At 35.7% G+C, this 24,420-nt stretch overlaps 1 protein-coding gene across 4 annotated transcripts in view; it reads right to left on the reverse strand.

The window, feature by feature from the left end:
- Ophn1 (oligophrenin 1) overlaps nt 1–24,420 on the reverse strand; it is a 418,396-nt gene that overhangs the window by 173,355 nt on the left and 220,621 nt on the right. For all 4 annotated transcript variants that reach the window (XM_010632184.3, XM_010632183.3, XM_010632182.3 and 1 more), the window contains 5 exons: nt 21,710–21,820; nt 17,942–18,046; nt 16,111–16,240; nt 6,788–6,888; nt 4,037–4,128 (listed from right to left, as the gene is read on the reverse strand). In XM_010632184.3, coding sequence (XP_010630486.1) covers nt 4,037–4,128; nt 6,788–6,888; nt 16,111–16,240; nt 17,942–18,046; nt 21,710–21,820 — 539 coding nt within the window. The remainder of the gene's footprint in view (nt 1–4,036; nt 4,129–6,787; nt 6,889–16,110; nt 16,241–17,941; nt 18,047–21,709; nt 21,821–24,420) is intronic.

A 24,420-nucleotide genomic window follows, 5' to 3' on the forward strand; every position in this document is an offset into this window, starting at 1 on the left:
ACATTTCCAGTTGGAAAGAATACAGCAACATGCAGACTGGCTAAGCCACAAGGAGGAGGTCTTTTGGAAAACAAACAAGGTAATGATTAATAACAACAGCTAATGTTTAGCCAATGCTCGCCAGGTTCTGTTCTCACTGTTTTCACATGTATCAACTCATTTAATCCATCCAACAAGCCTATGAAACAATTACTACTGCAATTATCTCCATTTCCAAAAAGGGAAAACTGAAGCATGGAGAAGTTACCCAAGGTAACATAGCAGGTAAGTAGCACACAAAGGATTTAAATCCAGAAAGTGAAATCCAACAGCCATAATCTAACCCACTATGCAATAAGGCCTCTTCTGTATGGCAGATGGCTTCAAACTGAGTTGTGTTCTATTTGATTGCAGGTTACCTGCTGTGGTCTGACTGACCCCCTAAATTCATGTACTGACAGAAAGATAAACACCATTGTGGTAACATTAAGAACTGGGGCCTTTAGGAAGTGACTATCATGAGGGTAGAGCACTCTAGGAGGAGATGAAGGATTTTTAAAAGGCTTGAAAAAGTGTATTTGTCCTCTTCCACTCCTGCCAAGTGAAAACAAAGTAGCAACAAGGTACAGTGTTGGAAGTAGAGATTGTGCCCTCACCTCACTTGATCTTGGTTTTTAACCTTTAGAACTGTGAAAAGTAAATTTTGTTGTTTCTTAATGTATGGCCCTTTCTCATGCATTTTGTTATAGTAGCACAAATGGACTAAGACACTATCTACACCCAAATAAACCCCAAGTAGGTATATTCTTTATGGTCATTTAGACCTTCATAACCAAACTGGAAATTAGGGTTTGATCATACTACTGCAAGAATGAGGTCTCCTTGCAACCTCTGGCTAGCTGTCTCAATATGAGAACCCTGTTCCTCTCACTCCTTCTATGATAAAATGAGACCACTTTCAGAGCCATAGAATGATTAGAGTAATCACAAGAGAGTTTGGAGACCCTGGATAAGTCACTGGACCTACATTCATTTATTCAACAGAGTACTAGAGCACACAGTCTAAGAGGTCCTTTGAAGCTGATTTAGGATTCGTGTTCTACCTGCCCTTCTATCTCTTACCTCATTAAAATAAGACACTCTTTAAATGAAAAGGCAGATGACCTTTAAGATGAATCAACTGAAAACTAAGACTTGGCTCTAGACACTTGGCTTCTTTTGAAACATTCATCCTTTTGTATATACCTATAGGACTAGAAAGACCAGAGATCTTTATAAAGACAGTTACCCAGCAGAATCCCAAGGTAAAAATGGAGAACAAGCACATGAACAACAGACATAAAAGCAAACACTAGACAAGATATGCTATGAAACCTCCTTGATAACTCAGATTCCTTAACTGGGAAATTGAAAAGCCAGTGTATGTAACTCCTCTCTTGACTTTAAAGGGATGCTGGAAGACTAAGCCAACTATTTTGGAAGCATTCAGAGATTCTTGGGTTCTAGAGAAAGTCAAATTCAAAGAATAATATTGCTAAGGAAAGGATAAAAAAGTGGAAAACATTCTAAGTTCTAGTCCATGACCGCAGACAAATCATTTACCTTTCCCTAAGTCTCACTTCCTCATCTGGTGCTGAAGGCATATTAGTCATATCAACACTGTGGTGGAGTGGTTAAGAGGGTAGCCTTGGAGATTTGAATGCCTGGATTTGGAGTCTCTCTCTACCACTTAATTAGTGATGTAATAAAGTTGCTTAAATTTACTCTACCTCATCTTCCCTTGTGAATGGGGATAATAGCAGCCCTGACTTCATGCAACTGAAAAAAGGACCAAAGGGAATTACTTATAAACTTAGAGGCTGAGAACTGTGCCTGGCACACAGCTAGTACTCGGCTTAATGCAGTTGTTTTTATTCCTAAGGCTCTGTACACTCTGATGAGCTATGAGCCTGTGGCTTAAAATACTAGTAGAAATGCTACATTAACAAATAAAGTGTTACCCTTTCTTCTTGAAATAGAGGAAGAGGCCCACAGAAACTTTTGTGCTGTGCTCCACAAAACATGAATACAGGTGTGTGGTGCCTGCTGGGAAGCCTGCCTCTGTTCCTTATATCAGATTGATCAGCTAGAAAAGTAGATGCTTAGACCTCAGAAAGTTGCATGTGCACAGAGGGCCTCAACAACTGCTCATTATTATATTCACACCACTTTTATTCTGTTTATGATACACAAAGAAACAAAATAATAAAGGGCATGGACTTTAGAGACCTGGGCTTGAGCTAAATCTCTCCACTTACTATGTGCCTCTGGTTGGGCAATTCATTTACACTTGCTTGATCTTAGCCAAAAGGCCGAGGAGGGATTGGGCAATTCATTTAAATTTATTTGGTTCTCAGGCTGCTCACCTATAAAATGGGTTTGGAAAATTAAATAAAGGAATTTTTCTCAAGCCACTATATGTGGTTACTAAAATCACACATAAGTCAAAATTTTAACTCCTGAGTTCTAGTCACAAATTTCCTCACCATTCTAGGGGAAGAAAAATAACCTGTTTAAAATAAACGCCTAATTTACTACCCATAATAAGTCCTGCAGAACACAAAGTGCAAGAAATATAAAAATCAATTGGTGAGGGGGTGAAGGGAGGGCAGAGGTAAGGGGAAAAAATGAGAAATCAAGACTTGCCATGTAGAGGTACATGATCCCAACAATGAATGTAACTGTACTGTATCCCTAAAATGTACTAATAAACTCAATTAAAGCTGAAAAAACATAATAAAAAAAGAAATAAAAATCAATTGGTCCTAGCCCCTAACCTCAGGGCAAAATCACTTGTATCTCCTTGGGGTTGGGGATATTATTTGTGAGTAGCTGGCAAATTTACAATGAAAAGGGAATCTGAATGGAATTAGACAAGAAAAAATTTAATCTATTTTAAGCACTTTGATGCTGCATAACAAGAGACACTATAGGTTCATAAAAGGAAGACAGACCCAATAGTTAATTTCCTCTTTATACTGGCTATGACACTGTTGGGAATGTGAGTGACAATCTGATGATTGCTGGTAAAAATTATCACTATCAGTTATCTGGATTGGATTCATCCATTTTTAACAAGGAAGACATATAGATCCACCAATCAAAATGCTGAGTGCCAAATAATACTTTTCATGTTTTTAAAATAGGAAAATAGACTAGCGGTTATTTCCAGATAAGAAAATCGCCTTCATCTGTTAGGCTACTCTTTATGATCTGTCTCTTAAGGTTTTTCTCATATTATATTACAGTTCACTCATTGAGTTCTTTTCTAACAATTTGGTTATGTTCCTAAATTCTACTCTATTAACTCCGTGCCTAATATACACAAATAATAGATTAAAATAAAATCTAGATACACATTCATTAACTAAATTTGAGATCAACTTCCCATCCACAAAGCATACCTTTCTCCAAAATAATGCTATAGGCTCCAAATTTTAATATGTTAAGGTTAAATTCTCCTTGGAAAAAATAGTATCAGAAACAAGGTAACAAAGTTCAAAATTTACAAGCTATACCTATAGAATCTGCATGGAGAAACTTTCAGTTCACATAAATGTCTGCTAAATAGGGAAAATCTGTTTCATTTTTGCACTGCAGGGTAAAAATAACTCCAGAAAAGCATCTCCATCCTCTACCCCATCTGCCTTCCCTCAAAAATGTATGCCAAAATATTTGTTCTTTTATATTTTAATAAAGACCATTTTAAAAGAATAAATTTTGTTAGCCTGTCCTTTTTGCAGCACCACACTTTATGTCACATCAAATTAAATCCTAGGAGAGATCTTCCTGCCCAGGGCTGGTGAGGCAAACATGGCAACAGGAGGCACAGGGGAAATCAGCTGTGTGCCAGGCCTGGCAGGGACCCTGTGAAGTGCAGGATAATGAGCCAAGATAATGCAGTCTTGCACAGATTTGCTCATTTTCAACAACAAGCGATGACAGGAAAATAAAAGACCTACCGAGTCTCAGCATATGGCATGGATGGACACTGTCAATTCATAGCAGTGAAGCTTACCTTTCATTAGTTTCTATATCAAAACAGAACCTCTTGTCGATAGACTCTGTCTTCCTTCTCACACAGTACTTCAGGGTTAAGTCCACGGGCCCCTGATATGAGAAAAGGATTAAGATGCAATTTGAAAAAAATGCACAGAAGCTTCATCTGTCTCCCACAGTATCCTTTGTATCACTTGGAAGGCATATAAGCCAAGCCAGCAAGAGCAATGTGCAGACTCACTGAGAGCTCTGTCCATCAAAATGCTACTTGTGACAAGATGGCAGATGATTTCTCCATGATCCAAGAATCAATGGCTAGCACCAAGAGAAAATGCTCGGAGAAGGAAAGCACGCATCCCTTAGCATGACAGATTAAACAGAAAGCTCAATGAACATCACCTAAGGCAATTTAAGAAAAATGGATTTCCTTAATGGCATTAAGTATACAGAATAAAAATTTCATGAGGCCTCTGGTAGGGAGGACACAACAGGCTTTCTGAAAACATCCTTAAAAAGTCAGGAGGAAATTGAGCAAAGATGTTTCCATTAAAATGGCAGCTGGAATGGGGGAAAGCAAACATCTCTGTTCCCCACTCCAAATACTCGAGTATGCCAAGAATCACAAAACAGAACTCTTCAAGAACACGAACATTGTCTTGTACCTCTGGCATATAACAAAGAGTGCTCAGGAAATGCTCATGAACTAAATCATCCTTGCTACTCCTTTGATGAAGAAACTGAACCAAGGTTAAAATAAAAAAAAAAGAAAGTAGACCTTAGAACTAGGATGTAAAACGCATCTCTTGAGACTGTTCTTACTACAATTTCTAACATGGAAGGGACGAAAAGCTACTAAAATACTATTTGAGAGGTGATCAGTAAAATGAGCCATACAACACAGATGAGGACAGGCTGCACTAACGGGACACCAGTAAGAGTGAGTGTCAGAAAGATGGTCAGTTCTTCTGTCTTTAAATTGGGTGCATGACATGTAGTTCAAGGTGCTGCTCGGAGAGAAAACAAAGCACACAACAGAACGTATTTAGCTCAGGTCTTGGCATCGAGCTGGCATTCAAGAAATAGAGGTTTTACAGTCCAATGTTAGCTTCATTATTGATATTACTTACAACTCAGAAATACAAAATATTACCAGGTACTGAGTCAGAAAAATGACAAGAACAAATCATTTTTAACTCCAGTTTGGAGAAATTCAAACAGCTCCTCCCTTTCCACTCTCTGTTCCTGCCTACTGAATGGAGAACCAAGTTCCTCATTCCACTCCATAAGAAATCCCACATGAAAACTGCTTATACTGACACTATTACAATTTTACAAGCAGCCACTCAGTGCAAATGAAAGAAGAGAAAAAAAAACTAAAAGGAAGCTTTATTCTTATCTGCTAGAAGGAAATAAAAGTGGTGTCTGCTAACTCTATCTTGGGCTTAGTGATATACAGATCTGAGGAGGAAACAAAGGGCCTGAATAACATTACTGGTTATAAGTCCAGTTATAATACCCAGGATTTATAATGTAATATGTGTAGCAAAATAAAAAGACTGCAGTACAGTGCTGCTTACCAGCACTTGCCAGTCAAATGTATCAGCTAAGTTCTAATTGACTTAGAACAATTTCTGTACTGCTGCTCAAGGTGAATTTATTGGAAGCCTGCCTAGAGGCACTGTGGCAATTGGCAGGCTGGAAAATTAGGACTGTTTTGAACTTATGTACAAGTAAAATCCAATGATAGAAGTATAGACAAAGATTCCAGAAATCCTGTTTGAATACATTTTGCTAGAATTTAATCCTATATCCAACCCACATTCAAGACAGTGATAAATGCTATAGCTAAAGATCAAAGAAAAAGTAATCTTCAATAGCATGTCATCAATCCTCAGTCCCATCTAAATTTATATGAATGAGTCACATAAGAAAGATCTTCCAAGGAAAGCAACAACAACGAAAAGAAATTTGCCCAATCTTTCTCCAAATCCCAACCTACTTAAATTAAGTCTTCATGTATTACTTTCATTACTAACAAGTGAATCTAAAAGTGTTGCTAACAGCTTGTAAACACCTAAAAGCATGCACTAAGAGACTGTATGAGAGTTAAAGGGAAAAAGTCATTGAACCACTATTACATTATTAACAATTTGTCTGATGATCAACATTTACCTTGGATATACAAAGGGGGGCATTTATATAAAACATCAGATTTTTCCAGGAAAGTAAATTGCCTTCTCAGTGTGTTAAATTTTTCTTACCATTTTGGGAAGTGGATGGAGATTTGGAGAGCAGCAGAAGAGATATTATCTGTTTAAAAATATTTGAGTGCTACACAGCTTATGAGTATGGGTTATTCTGAATTTAGGCAACAGACATATACGTTTTGAAAGGTGATTTTGGAAATTGATTCATGTTGTTTTTAAATTTCCTAACTTAAAATAATGCTATAGTAGAGTCTTCTTACAAGCAATGCATCCATATTGTTGCATATTTTCTTCATATAGTGTGACAAACTGTAATACTAAATAGTCTGAAAGAGTACAGGCAATTTCAGAAGGCGTTATAGAATTAACTGAGCAATTATGTACTCAACTAAGTGGTTTCTGACTCAATACAGACTGAGGCCAGAAACATAGGAGACATATGTAGTGATGGCTTCACATAATACAGTTGAGCTTGATTACTCAATACCAATTCAACAGAGGTTCTTTTCTAAGATGCAATTGCAAATGCATCTCAAAAAAATCTGGCATAAATAAGCACTGACCTGCTTAGCACCTGGCTTCTGTTCCATAGGTGTCATGGTGAGCGTTTTAGTTTCTTTTTCATATCGGCAATAGTACTTCACCCAGGATATTCCCAAAGCCCCTAAAAATATATACAATGGGAGACAGAATAAAGGATTCAGTACACTAAGGCAGAGGCTGCTTAATAGCCTATTCTTTATGGTCAAGCTCCAGATCCAGCCCAACCCTTTCCCTGAGCTCCAGTCTTACCTAACCACCTGCCGACTGAGAATATGCAGATTTTAACCATTACCAACTGCTTTCCAAATCTGTTCCTGGCTTGCCCCAAACCCAATCTCCTTGTCATGTTCCCTATATATGGAAGCACCCTATATCCCAAAAGCTGCAAAATTCACTCTCTGCCCTTCTTTTCCTGTAACTAACTTCCTATTTGATTGGTTGGAAATCTTTTATCACCTACAAGTCTCTCCATCTGACTTCTCCAAGCCATCACTTTCAGCAGTGAATTAAAGGTATTATTTCTGTCTTTAAAAAATGTCTTATGAGCTATTTCATACAAAAAAATCATTATTTTCTTTTTTTGTACTGGGAATCGAACTTGGGTCCTTGCACTTGCAAGGCAGGCAGCAACACCACAGAGCTAAATTCCCGGCCCCAAAAATCATTATTTCTCCACTTAATTGTTTCAGTGGACTTTTTCTCCATTTCTAATCACACCTTTTCAGTCTATTATTAAATTATTTGTTAGAGGAATATTTTAAAGATATAACTCTCCCACAACATCAATGGCGATATACAGCCTCTCTAGGACCCAGAATTGAGATACCTAGAAAATAACAAATTGGAAAAGACACGACAAGACAAGAAAGGAAAACAGAAGAATAAATTGGAGAAGAGAAAGAAAAATAAGAAAGTAGACATCCAGGAATTGGAAGGGAGGTCACAAGAAAAGTAGAAATCATGGCGAAGCTGGAGAATTGAAACAAAATACAGAGAAAAGAATGAAGCAGTATGAAAATCTCACACTGGTTCCAGAGAGAGGAAGCTGTCTCTTTAGACACAGGGGCACCAGGGAGAAAAAATGAACCTGGTCATCAATGTTAGCACCAAGATAACCCTAAGACTATACTAAATTGCAAAAGCAGTGTGCAGTTTTACTCTGAAAATGACTCTTTCCACATAGCAGGATAGAGTTGAAGAAAAAATCCAATTCAGTGCCTTCCATATTTCACAGGGGTTCACAAAGAGCCATTTGGGGAAACACTTAATTTTTTGTGTAAGAATGAGTCACATAATTAATTACTGAACAAATTCACTTCAGAGCTTATGGTGTAATCCTATCACAGTGCCTGGGTGAAAGATGGCCACAAGAGAGTCACAGAGAGGGCATAGGCTAGACATAAATCTTCTGAGAAGTTTAAGCTCAGGCCAGGAAGGGCATGGTGGTAGTGGGGATGGGGGGCACCATCCATTGTTGATAAGCCAGGCATGGTATGTGTGGCTTTCAGAGGTGGCTAGGACTAAAAGTGAGACATTAAGCCCAAAGATCTGCTTGAGCCCTTACCCCACTACCAGAGATCAGTGGCCTGATTGCTTTCCCCATCTACCAACATAAGTAAGTATCTCCCCTTTGGACAGTTGTTATAGCCTAGGGTGAACAAACACAGGAGCCTTAGGGGTGGGGAGTGCTTTATATACCCATAGGCCATAAAGATAGGCAGAGAAAACCATGACTAGGAGTGCACAGGTCACAGAAAGTAGGAGTTGCTGGATTAACTACAGCTTTACATCTTGCAACACTGATTGAGAATGACCAGCAGAAAAGACAAGGCAAGATTCAGCAGTCACATACAAAAACATGAGCTTGGAAACAAAATAGACCTTACATATTCATCCATATCTGATGGATTTAAAGACTGCAGACTCCAGAAAGAAACCACTCATTCAAAAACACAAACGAAAATTGTTTTGGATCTTTTTTCATTGCTTTTATTTTTTTTGTGGTTAGGGGTTGCTGTTTGTCCTTTTCTCTTTTTTTCTTATTTTTCTCTTTTTTACTTTAACTTTTTCATTTTATCTTCTTTTTCTCATTTGTTCTTTTCTGTTACTACACATTTATCTAATTCTATTAATTTCATTTTCCACCTAAATAGGGCCCTTTATCTCTTTATTTTCTCATTTTTTACTGCTCAGTTTTTCAAATCTTATGTGTTTCATTCTCTCGTTCATCAAAAAATTTATGCTAGCATAATCATTATGTTTCATTAATCTTTAGCTATCTGGATAACTGTAGACTGCTACTGTTGAATACTTCTTCATTGTTATTGAAGATACAGCTATTGCACTTAGTAGAAATTTATTGTATGTCAATATTTGGTTTGTTTTAGTGTTTATAATTATACATGTCTTTTTATTGTTATGGGTGGAACACTATTGGTACTTATGGTATGTCAATATCTAGTTTGTCTTTGGCTCTATTATTTTTGCTGATTTCCTTACAATTGCCAGGGTGGCTTGGTTGTTGGTATTAATTGGTTTTCTTTATATACCAATATCTGGGTTGCCTTTGTGTCATCAACAATACTGCAGTCTATCCCCAGAGAACTGGGTGCTGGGGCAAACATACTGAATCCTCCCAATTATATAAATGAAGGTAGATAGATATTGTGATAGAGGCAAGAACTTATACTTAGCCATTCCCAGAATACATTCCTAAAAAAAATGCACTAGTAACTAAAGAGATCTCCATATTAGCAATAAAGTGTTTCCACAAGAGTCTACCCACCAACTGTAGCACATACAAAAACAGAATAAAAACACAAGAAGACCAGGCAAAAAAATTCTTCCCAAACCTCAGAACTTCCTAAAAGCTGATCATTGAGGGTCATTGAGGGAGAGTAAATCAAAAGGCACACAGCTGAATTATGCAAAATGATAAAAGAGGAAAAACTCAATAAGGTACTTGGGAAGCTCACAGAAGATATAACCAAACAGATACTGGCTTTTATGAACAAAACAATAGCAAGTTTATAGGAGATAGTAATAAAAATCTAGCTGAGCTAAACAAAATGATACAAAAAATACATGACCAGTTTAAAAAAGAACTAGAGTTCAGGAAAAGATACCACACAGAAATCTAGGAGATTAAAAATTCTATTCAGAAGACAAGTGGTAGAAATGAGTGACTAATACGAGGACAATGGGTTACAATCAGAAGACAGGGCTGATGTCTGTAAAAAATTACTGAGATACATGAAAAACAACAAAATAAATGAAAAATGAATATAACAGCTGCTAGGTGACACAAAACTAAGATTAATTAGAATTAGGGAAAAATCAGAAAACAACACAAATGGAATAACACAACTGTGTACAGAAATAATGCCAAAAATTTTTCCGAATATGGTGAAAGAATTTAACATACAAATAAGTGAAGCACATGAAACACCAAATAGTCATGAGCAGAAAAGAAATTCTCTACAACATATTGTACTCAAAATCCCAGAATTCCAAAACAGAGACTCTCACAAGCTTAGAAAGAGCAACAAATCACTTATAAAGGTAAACTCCTCCAAAGTACAGCTGACTTCTCAACACAAACCATAAAAGTCAGCAGGGATTTGAAACATTTCAAGGCCCCAAAGAAAACAACTTCAAAATTAGATCCATACATCTCGTAAAACTATCTTTCATAATTGATGGAGAAATAAGATCCTTTCATGACAAAGAGCAGCTTAAGAAATTCAGGACCACTAAACTAAAACTCCAGAAAATTCTCAAGGAGATCCTAAAAAGAGACAATGAAAGCAACAGAAAGGGAAAAAGGGACCAACAACATAAAATACTGCAATGACAGAAATAAGTCAATAGCTCTCCATAATAAACTATTATAAATGGTCTCAATTCCCCAATCAAAAGACACTGATTGGCAGAATAAAACAAAAAATAAAACCCAACAAAATGATGTATAAAAGAAACACATTAAATCAAAACAAATTCATGGATTAAAAACCAAAAGATGGAAAACAATATTCCATGTAATGGAAACTTGAAAAATGCAGAGTAGCTCTCCTATTTTCAGACAAAGTGAACTTCAAACCAAAACTGATCAGAAGAGGCAAAGAAAGTCACTATATAATGGTTAAGGAAACAATTCAACAGGAAGAAATAACGATTATAAACATATATAGACTGAAAGCAGAAATAACTAACTTCATAAAACAAACACCATTGTATATAAAAGATCAAATAATCATCAACAAAATTATAGTGGAGTACCTCGATATACCACTATCACAAACAGACTGGTGAACTAGACAAAAAAATAAACAATAAAATAGAGTTGAACCAAACATTTGAGTAAATGGGCTTAATACATATCTAGAGTGTTTCACCCAACAACAACATAATACACATTGTTCTAAGCAGCACATGGGGCTTCTACAAAACAGAGTATATATTAGCCCAGAACCAATGCTTATATAGATGCAAAAAAAAAATCAAAATTATACCCTGCATACTATCAGACCATAGTACAATGAAACTAGAAATCGGAAGCATAACAAACCACAGATATTTCTACATAAGTGGGAATTTAAAATGCCATGGATCACAGTAAAAATCAAGGAATAAAGACAGTTCCTAAAATCAAACAACACTGCCAACCCAACGCACCAGAATTTAAGATTCAATGAAAGCATTTCTAATAGAGATGAAGTGAGTCCAAATAAATAACCTAATACTGTAGCTCAAACTCTTAAAAACGAAGAAAAATCAGGGGCTGGAGATTTAGCTCATTGGTGTCACTGCCCACCTCACAAGTACAAGGTCCTGAGTTTTTCCGGCCTTTTTTTTTTTTTTTTTTTTTTTTTTTTTTTTTTTTTTTTTTTGTACCAGGGATCAAACTACAAAAAAATCCAAATCTAAGCAGGGCGTGGTAGCGCATGCCTATAATCCCAGCACTTGGGAAGCTGAGTCAGGAGGATCACTGCAAATTAGAGACCAGCCTGGGCTACATAGTAAGTTCCAGGTCAGTTTCAACTACATAGCGAGACCCTGTCTCAAAAAACCAAAAAAAAAAAATAAGAAAAGAAAAAAATCCAAATCAGAAGCTAGTACAACAATCAATGAATTTATAAAGATCAGAGCAGAAATTAATGAAATTGAGACTAAAATAATGCAATGAATCAAAGAGCTGATTCTTCCAAAGAATGAACAAAATTACTCAAAACTTGCCATTCTTACCAAAAAAAGATGCAAATTAGTGCAATTAGAAATTTAAAAGGTTACATAACAAAGGGAATGTCTAATATTCAGAAGATTATTAGTAACTACTTCAAAAACCTATTAGCCAATGAATTGTAGAATCCAGAAGAAATGGATGGAATCCTAGATTCCTACATACATATGAAATAACAAACCTGAACCATAAAGATGTAAAAATTCTGATAAGTCCTATAATAGGCAAAGAAACTGAAGCAGTAATAAAAATAAATTAGCAACTAAAAGACCAGGATTCAATGGATAAACCACAGAATTCTATAAGAACTTCAAGGAAGAGGCAATGCCAATATTCCTCAAACTCCATAATGAAAGGGAAAGGGAAAAATTATTCACAAAGACATTCCTAAAAGCTACCATTACCATGCATCCAAAACTACATGAGGGCCTAACCCAAGAAGAGAACTACAGGCCAATTTCTTTAATGAACATAGATGTACAAGTCCTTCACAAGATACTGGCAAAGACAATGCAACAAGTCATCAAAAAGAATACATTGAATATTGTTGAACAGGTACAAGGTCCCAATGATGAATGTAACTGTATTGTATACCTACAAAGTACCAATAAAAAAAGAAAAAGAAATATAGGGATTTCCAAAACTCATGAGTAAACATTAAAAAATTGATTTAATAAAAAAAGTATATATACAATCATGGCCAAGCAGGCTTCATCACAGGGGAGCAACAAAATGGTTCAATATAATGCAAATAAATAAATGTAATAATATATCACATAAACAGAAGGACAAAACACAGATGATCATCAATAAACACTGAAAAAGCCTTTGACAATATCCAATATCCATTTGTGATTTTAAACAACCTAAATAAAATAGGTACAGGACCTTATCTCAATCTAACAAAAAGCCATTTAAGACAAGAAATAGTTCATGGTGGGCAGAAGGCAGGAAGGCAGCAAAGCAGCAAGCAGAGAAGAAGCAGCAGCATCAAACTGCCTTACTCTTTTATCCCTTCCAGGTTACCAACCTTTTGGGTGGTTCTACCCACACCTAAGGTGGGCCTTCCCACACCAAACCAATCAAAGGACTAATTTAGTACACACTCACCCTTAATACCAGCATCACACACATAATTCCAGCAACATCAACCCTAAATCCAGGCAGCTCTGAAAAGCCCCACATTTGACTACATGAGGTTTTAGGGGGACATCTAGACACAAGCCATAACAATACCATCTATAACAACATAAAGAAAAATTAAATATTTAGATATTAACCTAACAAAGGAAGTAAAACTTCTCTATAATGAGTACTATGGTACTCTGAAAAAAGAGATCAAATACAACATCAGAAAGTGGAACAGTATCGCCAGTTCTTAGATAGGCATAACTAGTATTGTCAAAATGACAATACACCCAAAACTGATATACAGATTTAATAGAATCCCAATCAAAATACAAACATCATTCCTCACAAATACATAGAAAACAATTGTAAAATTTGTACAGACAAAGAAGAGACCCAGAATAGCCAAAGCAATCCTTAGCAATGAAAGCAAAGCAGGAAGCACCACGAACCTAGGCTTCATGTGGAATTACAAAGCTACAGTAATAAAAACTACATGTCACTGTCATAAAAACAGACACATGGATCAATGCAACACAACAGAGCATGCAGAAACAAGCTCAGCCACTGTGGAAAGCAGTATGAAGAATTCTCAAAAAACTAAAACTAGAAATTCAATTTGGGCCAGCTAATCACCTTGTAGGTACCTTCTTGAAAGAGTTAAAGATATCATATTATACTGACACATGAATACTAACGTTTATAGCAGCACAATTCATAATAGCTAAATCTTGGACATGATCCATATGTTCATCAACAGATAAGTAGGTAAAGAAAAGGTCATATTTACACACTGTTCAATACTACTGTGCCATAAAGAAGAATAAACTTCAGTCATTTGTAGAAAACTTGATGTACTTTGAGACCATAATGTTAAGCGAAATAAATCAGATACACAGGTTATTTATCAGATGGTTCTCTTATACAAAATATAAAGTACAAAAGAGAAAATAGGTAGGTAACAAAAAATACAATAATTTATCTTTTACAAAAGAGAAAGAGATCAAGAAATGGGGTAGTGGAGAGGGTGAGTGGGAAGAGAATGAAAGAAGAAATAAGATATATTATGTAAATGTACCAAACTGCCATGAGGAATGTAGTAATTATATACTGCCAACAGGTACCGATAGAAATTAAAATTGAAACAAAAAAGAAAAGATATACCTCTATTTGTATCATCCATCTTAGTACAAATTACCCGTAGCTTTCCATTGTCCTCAGACTCTTTAGCCTGCCTTCAGGGGCCCTCATAATATGATCAGAGTTTACTTTTCAGGCTTTGTCTTTTGGTACACCTACCTCTATGCTTCTGGCTTACTGAATTACTTTCAGTTCTCAAATAAATATAAGGCAATATACTTTATAGCTCTAAAACTACTATATACAAAGGGTGAATACAGCATTATGAAAAATTACATCAGGAGAATAGGTTCCATCTTTGACAATTCTTGGCATACCAGGACAGTAGAAACAAACTGTGTCTTCCACATCCATGTGCCTTTAATTTATACAGCAGTTAATGTGAAATTCTTCTACTCCTTTACTTTACTTATCAAACTCCTACTCAACACTCAAATTCTACTTCAAACACTATTTCTTAAACTCCAATCAGAGTGCTCAGCATATTTTACTGGCATACTTGTCTATCTTCTGCATCTGACCTTGAACTTCTTAAAGACAAAAACTTTAGATGATTCATTTTTTTGTGCCTTCTATGTACTGCACAATGTCTGGCAGAAATGATGCCCAGTATATTCAATATGCAAATATTCAGCTGAGTGGCAAAGTCACACCCATTTGATAAATTCAAAAACTGCAGAACAGAACATCATACAGCATAAAGTAGTGGTTCTGATCTAGGGGCAATTTTGCCTCCCCGGGGACATTCGGCAATACATGGAGAAATTTTAGGTTGTTACATCTAGTTCAATTAAAATAAAGTCAAGACAGGCTAGGATACTGCTAAACACACCATCACACACAGTACTATTCCATCAAACAAAGAATTATCCAGGCTGAAATTTCAATAGTGGTAACATTGAAAAATTGCAATGAAATACTAAAAATATAAACCCAACAAGTAAGAGAACACGTCTCTCAAAAGTATCAAAATTCAGTTGCTCTAAGGGGAGAAAAGCATGATAACATCACTGCTAAAGTGCCATGCCGTTGGTACTAGCAACCTCTGGGTGTGTCTCTTCTAACCAATCCCCAGTAAAATAACTCTGGGCTGGGACTAAAATCACAGGCTCTTGGGTCATAGTTCAAAAGTAAAATCAAATACTACATGTAGGTTTGCAGATTATTTAAGAAGTAGGAAAGCTTGAATCTCCTGCAACACTCTGTGACTGGATGAGTTAAAGTATTTTCCTTATTTAGTAGTGAACAACAAATACTGTGTTGCCCACTGAAATCATGATGGCCCATAAGTGCTTTTAAGAGAAACCATGTGATCCTACAGAAGAGAAGAATATATAGTGGGTAGTGACAGAAGAAAAAATCCATTTTGGCATTTCACAGACCTAAATTTAATCATAGGGTGCCATTTGTTAATTGGGTGACTTTCAAAAGCTGGTCTCTCTGAGACTCAGTAGTGTCATGTGTAGAATGGATATATAGTGGAATCAAAGATTAATTGAGACAAGGCTTTTAAGCACTCTACTCCATACAAGGAACACAAGAGATGTGATAAATATTTTTCAGCCTCCTTCTACCCCAAACAGTCATCAGAAGGATTAAAGATAATTAATAATGCTCATTTTAAATCTCAGACAAAACCTTAGGTCATATCACTGTACAGTTTGAAAGACAAGCCCTTAAGTTCTCCTCAATTTTCCTTCTTTTTTACATTTATTATTCCCATCCTGCTTTCCATGTAGTTAGAGCTGTAAGGGTCTACGAATTATTTGAGTACCCAGCATTAAAAAAGGTACCAGCCTACTATAACTCATTGTGCAACCCTGATTTCCCACACACATTTCTCTTGGGTATAAAGATAGCCTTCAATGGTTGGCTGTCCTGGAAGCTTGCATGTCTGGGGAGCTTCTTTCATCCTTTTCTTAAGTTCTTCCATCTCTTCTCGGGTACTGGAGAAATGATTTCTTGTCTGTCAAGACATCAGTATCATAATTTATCATCATTAGGTCACCATGAAAGAAGTATTTATTCAAATTCAATACAAAATATTCTCTTCTTCAGTTATGTGCTACAATACAGCCGAATAAATAAATAAATAAATATTGAATAGTGTAGTAACCAGAAAATAATTTTATAGAGTTTATTGGTACTCTTTAGAAGGGAAACAAAAATATATATAAAAATATATCCATAAAACCACAAATGGGAGATTTTTTTTCCAATGGAAATCATGTAAGGCTCTAAGAAATAAAAAAGCTTAGAAGTCTGAGTATCAGACTGACTCTTTTACAGCAGTGAGGTTACAAAGAAAGTTCCTAAAGATAGTATTATCGTAGCAGCTTCTATGTTCTTCCCCAAATACAATTACTCCTTACTTCACTTTGAGCCAAGTTCTGGACATGAGGATAAGATGTATGAGAGCATGCTGTTTGAAAACATGCAAACAAAACTTACTCAGTCTCGACACTATAACATCATGTCAGTTTTTTAAAAAGTAATCTGTACTACCAATGAGCCTGCAAATGAGGCAGCCATATGTAAACATGTTAAGGCTTATTGTCATGTATACTTCTCAAGTTATATATGGAAGAAGTTTCAAATTATTAACTTGGTGGTAAGAAAGATAGGAGCTCTAATATTTTGGTGAATGAGATTACCAGAAAGAAGACATAGTGAAAAAAAACAAAAAAAACTTCAAGTTATAATCCTCCTAAACAAGGATGGGCTTATTTTCACTATGACCTTCTAGCATTTTTCAACTGGAAGTATCTATAAATTTCAGACAATGGAATACCAAGTCCAATGTCCATGACCTCAGTGATGCCTTCTCTCTGAGTCTAGCAGGCAGGCAATAGTTAAAATTTTTGTGCGTCTTTAAAAACTTTGGCTTTGGGCCAGGGATTTAGCATGGTGGTTCACAAGTCCAAGCACAAGAGCCTGAGTTCGACACCCAGTACCAAAAAAAAAAAAAAAATTGGCTTTGAGTCTATTGTAACCCTTATCAAAATGGATTATGATTTATGTGTCTCCTTCAAGAAATTCTATGTTCCTTTAAAACATAAAAACTTATTTTCCTCACTGTGGGATGCTTTTCATAAGTCCTAGCATAGACCACATGCTCATTGTATCCATAAACACTCATTAAATATGGGTTGCACAAGTGCATGAGTAAAAGAATGTAGTGACACTATACTTGTCCAAATTTGTAGAAAGGCTTTGCCCATTGCCTTTCTATAAGAATCACATGGGAAAGAAGGTAGAGAAATCCTTTAACATAATTTATTTAGCACTAGTAGTAAGTACTAAAAATAACAAAGAGAAGACAAAATTGCTATTTATGGTAACGAAACCCATAGTGATAATATCTCAACTGACCAGGAAAGTAGCTTAAGACCTAGACAAGCCTACGGTTGGACTCTGATGTGGGAGTGATGCAAGACATTAGCAACACTTAATAAATATTGGCTATACTGAGGTATTGGTCAGCCAAAAGAGGGAAGCATTAAAAGTGGAAGAGCAAATACAGTCTAGTACACGAACATATTTGTGACCTGCATCAGTATGTCCTGATAAATTGCAATAACCTAGAATTCCAAGGTTAAAACCATAGGGATGAAAATTTAACTGAACATATAGGTGATAAAACCAGGTGACTGGTTTTGCAACTCACATTCTGCAAACTGAGCTGGAGCTGCTGTTTGTATGGAAGGAAATCCTGTGTGAGCTCCACAGTCAAGCTGTTGGAAATGAAGAGGCTATGAAGAAAGGCCAAGACCTAAGGTAAACATGCAAAAATAATTTTATCACCATCACCTTCTAATTATTCAAAATAAAGGAACTATGAACTCAGAGGAGAACCTCTACAGTGCTTATTCAGCATAGTGTTAAAAGCATTTATGTAAATACAGATCTATAAACAACTATTCTCATATTAGTTTAAATTTTAACACTGGATTCAATTTGAGAAAGTAACACATTTATTCAGTTAGAACTTTAAATTGAATACATAGCCATTGGTGATTTGGAGTGGTGTGGGAATGGACTATCATTTCTCTATACAGGTTGAGCATCTCTAATTTAAAAATCTGAAATCCAAACTCCTGCAAAATCTGAACTTCTTGAGCATCGACATGACTCCCCAAATGGAAAATTGCATGCCTGACTTCATGTGATGGGTCTCAGTCAAACACAAGCCCAGTAAAAATATTGTATAAATTACCTTCAGGCTATAAGGTATATAGGAAATATAAATAAAGTTTGTGTTTAGACTTGGGTCTTATCCTCAAGATATTTCATTGTATATGTTAAAATACTTCAAAATAAAAAATTCAAAAACACTTCTGTTATCAAGCGTTAGATAAGGTATAATAAATCTGTACATCCTCAATTCTGTTATACCATTGCTGCTAAACAAATATTTGTGAAACAAATGAACAAAAAAATAGAAGAGGACCAAGGAGTCAATATTCAAATTAAAAATGTTTTAGGGGGTTGGTGAATAAGAGATACAAATGATCAATAATGTATTTTAAATGTTAAAAATGTTGAACCCCATTAACAACAAAGCATACATAAATAAACCAAAACAAAATGATTTGCATCTATCAAATTAGAAATACCTTATTGCAAATTTCCATGTTAGAAAAGTATGATAGGTGGTAGTGAAAGTTGCACCATTCTTCTTAGAAAGCAAATATGTGACCACGTATGCAGTATGATTAACATATATTCAGTGAATATTTATTTTTTTAAATTATGACAGTAAAACACATACTGCCATTAATTCCCATCAAAATATTCAACCTTGCTTCAGACATTCTTATCCCATTGTTCTTTCTACTTTCTAGAGCAGTTCTAGAAGTACTCTTTCTTGAGTATCTTCATAAAGGTACAGTGAATGTCACAGCCAAGTGACATCCAATGAAAAAGCAGGTTTGAAAAACATTACACTGTGTCTTTATCCATATTATTCACCAGCTGTGGCACCATGCAACTGCTGACTCTTCTCCACCATCAAAATGACCATGAAAGATAGAGGGTTTGTATTGATTCAGGATATCAAGGCAGCCATGACAGCACAACTAAAGACACTCACACAAGAGGACTCTTCAGAACTGTTTCAAAAAGTGGCAAGAATGAAAGGATAAATGTGTTCAAAGTGAGGGTGGGCATTCCAAGAGTGATTACTGGAAATATGCTTTTAACTCTAATTCTTTAAAAATTTTAAAATTCAACATATTTTTGATCACACTTTGTAGAAAAATGCATTCACAGAGTATACACAAATTATACATAAATGCATACAAAAGAATATAATGCTCACATGAATGTACATTTATTACAAATGTGAAGATATGTGTACTGTACTTACACTCACACACAATACTTTCTGTTTCTTTATACACTTTCTCCATCTCAGGAAAATGAATCTCTATCCATTTGTCATTAAAGCCAGAAACTAAAGAATCATCACTGACTTCTCCTTCACTCTTTAGTCCATTTCATCAGTAATTTCTGTTACTCTTGCTTCCAAAATATATCTCTAATTCAACCATTATTTACTGTTTCCTCTATCACTACCCTAATTCAAGCTAATATCTCCACTTGCCTAGACTATTGCAGAAGCCTCCTAACAGGCTTCCTCACTTCAGTACTTGACTCATTTGAAGCCATCCTCCACATAATAGAAGTGGCCCACATCAGGTCATTCAGTGGCTTTTCATAGTACTTAGATTATAATCCAAACACCTTACCACATGAACCAGTCCAATGCCTTCCTACCAAGAACTTACTTTTGGCCATTCTTTCCTTTCACCAGTATCTAAACACATGAATTATCTTTGCATTCCTTTTGTACACATTCTCTCCTAATTTATGGACTCTGCACTTTTATTTGTGTATGTCTGAATGTTCTTTCTCTACTATGTTCATGGCTGCATCTTCTCTTCCTTTAGATATCTTAAGTGGCATTTTCAGAGGTCTTCCTCAACAGCTTCATTTAAAGTAGCATTTGGAACTTTTCAATTCTTTCATCACACAACTTACAATTATATTGATGTGTTAAACCTTCTTTCCTTCCTAACTCATGAAAGTATAGTCTTCATAAAAAAATCTTTCTTAGGAGCGAAAGGTGTAGGGAAGGTGGGAAGGGAAGGGGAAGTGTAATAAGGGAAAAGAAAAAAATGTGAGATAATGAAAAGATGAAAATAAAGTGTTTGTAAATGGGGAGGGGAGGAGGGGGTGAAGGGAGGGTAGGGGTAAGGGGAAAAAATGAGAATCAAGACTTGTCACGTAGAGGTACAAGATCCCAACAATGAATGTAACTGTACTGTATCCCTAAAATGTACCAATAAACTCAATTAAAGTTGAAAAAAAAGTGTTTCATGTTCACTATAGTATAACCAATATCTAGCATACTGTGTGGAATATGACAAAATCTTAATAAACACAGAGTAATGAATAAATACCTTTCTGCACACATAAATACACAAATTTATACATATGAGCATCGATATACATATGGAGATATACATACTCATGTGCTATATAGAAGCATGTACACATGTATACATATATCCATAGCTAAAATTACATGTGCACACAAATAAAGACATACGATATAGCCAGGTGTGGTGGCATACACCTGTAATCCCAGCACTTGGGAGACTGAGGCAGGAGGATCGCTGTGAGTTCAAGACCAGCCTGGACCACACATTGAGTTCCAGGACAGACTCAACTACATAGTGAGACCCTGTCTCAAAAAACAAAAAAACAAAACAAAACAAAAAAGACATATGATATGCACACAGAGAATTTGGAAGGGAAAGTAATATAACATTAGCAGTGATTGTTTCTACCTAAGGGATCTGTATGTCTAATCTATGCATTTTTTTCTAAAATTTCTACAATTTGTTCAGTTTATAAGAAAGGTTATGAAGATTCAGCATACCTGTCAGACAAAAGCATATTACCTTTTTCTAATAAGATAAGGAGACTAAATAAAAACAATTATACAGGCTAGAAATGAAAAGAGGAGACTACAAAGTCTTTGAATGCAAGGGACAGGAGTTTTTAGCATGGGAACTAGAATAGAATAAGTACTTTCAGAAGCCTCCTGAAAGCATGAGAGGAAGGAAGGGTGAAGAACGTGGTAATAGGAGGTGTGGCAGACAAACTGAAGGAGGGCCAAAAGGGAGGAGGGAGAAAGAGAAAAGAGGAAGAGAGAAAATGAAAGAAAGATGGAGGAAAAGATGAAGAAGGGCTATATCAGTAAAAAAGAAAAAACATATGTTAGTGTGACCTATGTGCTTGACATTTATGACTGAGCAATGACTGCCCATTGCATTCATTGAGATTTCATTTTTATGATCAAAGCTCTGCATATTCACCTAGCATTTAGAAAATATTTTTAGACTATTCATCAGATGAGAGAACTTACTGGCTCCACAATATTGAACTTCTTAGACTCCTGAACTTCCTGGATTTGATAAACATAATCAAGGGAAGACTCGAAGAAATTGTGTCTCTCTTTATCCACCTGTAGGTCTGCCTATAGAAGAATAGCAAAAAATATTACAAATGTGCATAGTCATTTCTTTTTTTTCTTTTACTCTGTAATAGTATTTATTACCTTAAAAAGTAATCCCAAAGTCATCAGTGGACATTTCTCTTTTGGTCCATGGCAATTATCAATGTGCTTTTCTTTTCCAGAATTTTACATTGCATACAAATTTAATCATGCAAAATATATGTGGTTGCTACTTATTCTCTTTTTTTCCCACATTAAGCTTATTGGTACATTTTAGATATACAACACTGTTACATTCATCATTGGGAACTTGTACCCCTCTATATGATATACGTAGGTTCTTATTTTTCTCCACTCCCCTGCCCTCCCTTCACCCCTCCAGCCTTCCCTATTTATAAAGATTTTGTTTTTTTTTTCATTTTCCCATATATTTTGTTTTCCCTTCTTACCTTCCTCCCTACCCTCCCACTTCCCCTACTCCTTTAGTCCTTTTCATCCTATTAAACAATATCAATTATACACTTTGATCCTTATTTACACTTTTAATCTTTCAAACCAGAGAAACTATTTGGTATTTACAAATGTGTGTCTTATTTATATCACTTAAGAGTATGGTCTCAATACACATTCATTTAGCTACAAATGTCTCTAGTTTCTTGTTCTTTATAGCTGAGTAATATTCCATTTTATAGAAAAATCACATCTTCTTTATCCAGTCTCCAGATGATGGGCAATTTGGCTGTTTCGAAGTTTTAGCTATTATAAATTCTGCTGCTATAAACATGGTTAAGCATATATCATTGTGGTATGATTTTTTCAATTCTATTGGGAAGATACCTATTTCAGCAATAGCTCAGACAAATAGAACTTCTAATTCTAGTTGTCTTAGGTATCTCCATATTGAGTTCCAAAGTGGTTGCACCACTCTGTACACCCACCAACAATAAAGAAGGGTTCCTTTCTGCCCACAACCTTCTCAGCATTTACTATTGGTTGATTTCTTGACAGCAGCCATTCTTTTTTTTTCCTCATTGAGTTTATTGGTACATTTTAGGTATACAGTACAGTTACATTCATTATTGGGATCTTGTACCTTTACATGACAGGTCTTGGTTCTCATTTTTTCCCCTGACAGCAGCCATTCTTTCTGGGGTGAGGTGGAATCTCAGTGTTGTTTTCATCTGCATCTCTCAACTGACCATTGCTGTTGAACATTTTTTAATATATTTGTTATGTGCTATTACTTCTTTGTCTGAGAAATGTCCGTTCATTTCAGATGCCCATTTTTGAATTGGATCTTTATATTTGGGGGGCCTGATTTTCTTTTGAGTTCTTCATATATTCTAGATAGTAGATCTTTGTCTGAGAAACAGCCAGTAAAAATTTTTTCCCACACTGTAAGTTGTCTCTTAGCTCTGTTGGTGGTATCTCTTGAAGTGCAGCTTTTTCAAAAAATGAGACCAAGTTGTTGATTCTTTGTACTAGTTCCTGTGCTACTGAGGATTTGTTCATAAAATCTTATCCTATGCCAATGTCTTCCAGAGTTCTACCTAACCTATCTACCAGCAAGTTTAGTATTTCTCTTTTAATATTTAGATCACTGATCTGCTTCAATTTTAGTCTGGTGCATGGTGAAACATAGGGATCTAATTTCAATCTTTGGCAAGGTGAAACCCAGTTTTTCCAACACCATTTATTAAAGAGGATATCTTTCCTCCAGTGAAAATGGTTGGCTCTTTCATCAAAGATGAGGTAGCTGAGTATGTTTGGAATTGTTTCTCCATCTTAATCTATTCCATTGATCCTCAGGTCTGTTTCTTTGCCAGTACCATACTATTTTTATCATAGTGAATGTGTAGTATAGTTTCAAGTTGGGGAATGTGATACCCCCTGCCATATCTCTGTTCCTAAGAATTGCTTTTGCTATTCTTAGCTCTGTTCTCATTCCAAATAAATTTTTGGATTGTTTTCTCTAGTTCTGTACATGGTCATTTCTTAAGTCAGTGATTATAAATTCAACAAGATTCTAGAATCAAAGAAGCATTTAGCCACAACTACTATCCTATCTCTTTTCCCAATGAGTAAATATGAAGACTACGAGGGACTGACCCAAGGCTTCCAGTTTCTTGTTCAACATGTAAGAAGCTTGGAAATCATCATACTTATCCTCACAACAAGAAAAATCTCAACAAGTGATAAATCAGATCTTCTTAGATCCAACAGAGAACTGAAGTCAGAGAGAAGAATGATACTCCAAAGAGTAGATGGAAATGAAAACATACAACCAGAGCATACCAGAGCATAAGCTCAATAGTTAAAGCCTGCTGCACTAGCCAACACAGAAGGACATTGGTACTGCAAGAACTGCAATCTCAGATGTATTTAAAGAGAAATTGCTAAGAAAATACAAATACAAAACAAGGATGTCAGAGAAAATCATATTTTCTGAATATAACAACAGTAGCCCAGATAAACACAAAACCTCACACTGAAGATTTATTTATCTCAGTTTCTTTATTCAAAATATATCTGGTTTGCGGTTGGGTATTTAGCTCAGTGGTACCACCAACTGCCTCATAATCGAAAGATCCTGAGTTTAATCTCTGGTACCAAAAAAAAAA

The sequence above is a fragment of the Fukomys damarensis genome, unplaced genomic scaffold (assembly GCF_012274545.1).
Source record: "Fukomys damarensis isolate Sample0158 unplaced genomic scaffold, DMR_v1.0_HiC HiC_scaffold_39, whole genome shotgun sequence".
Classification (NCBI taxonomy): domain Eukaryota; kingdom Metazoa; phylum Chordata; class Mammalia; order Rodentia; family Bathyergidae; genus Fukomys; species Fukomys damarensis.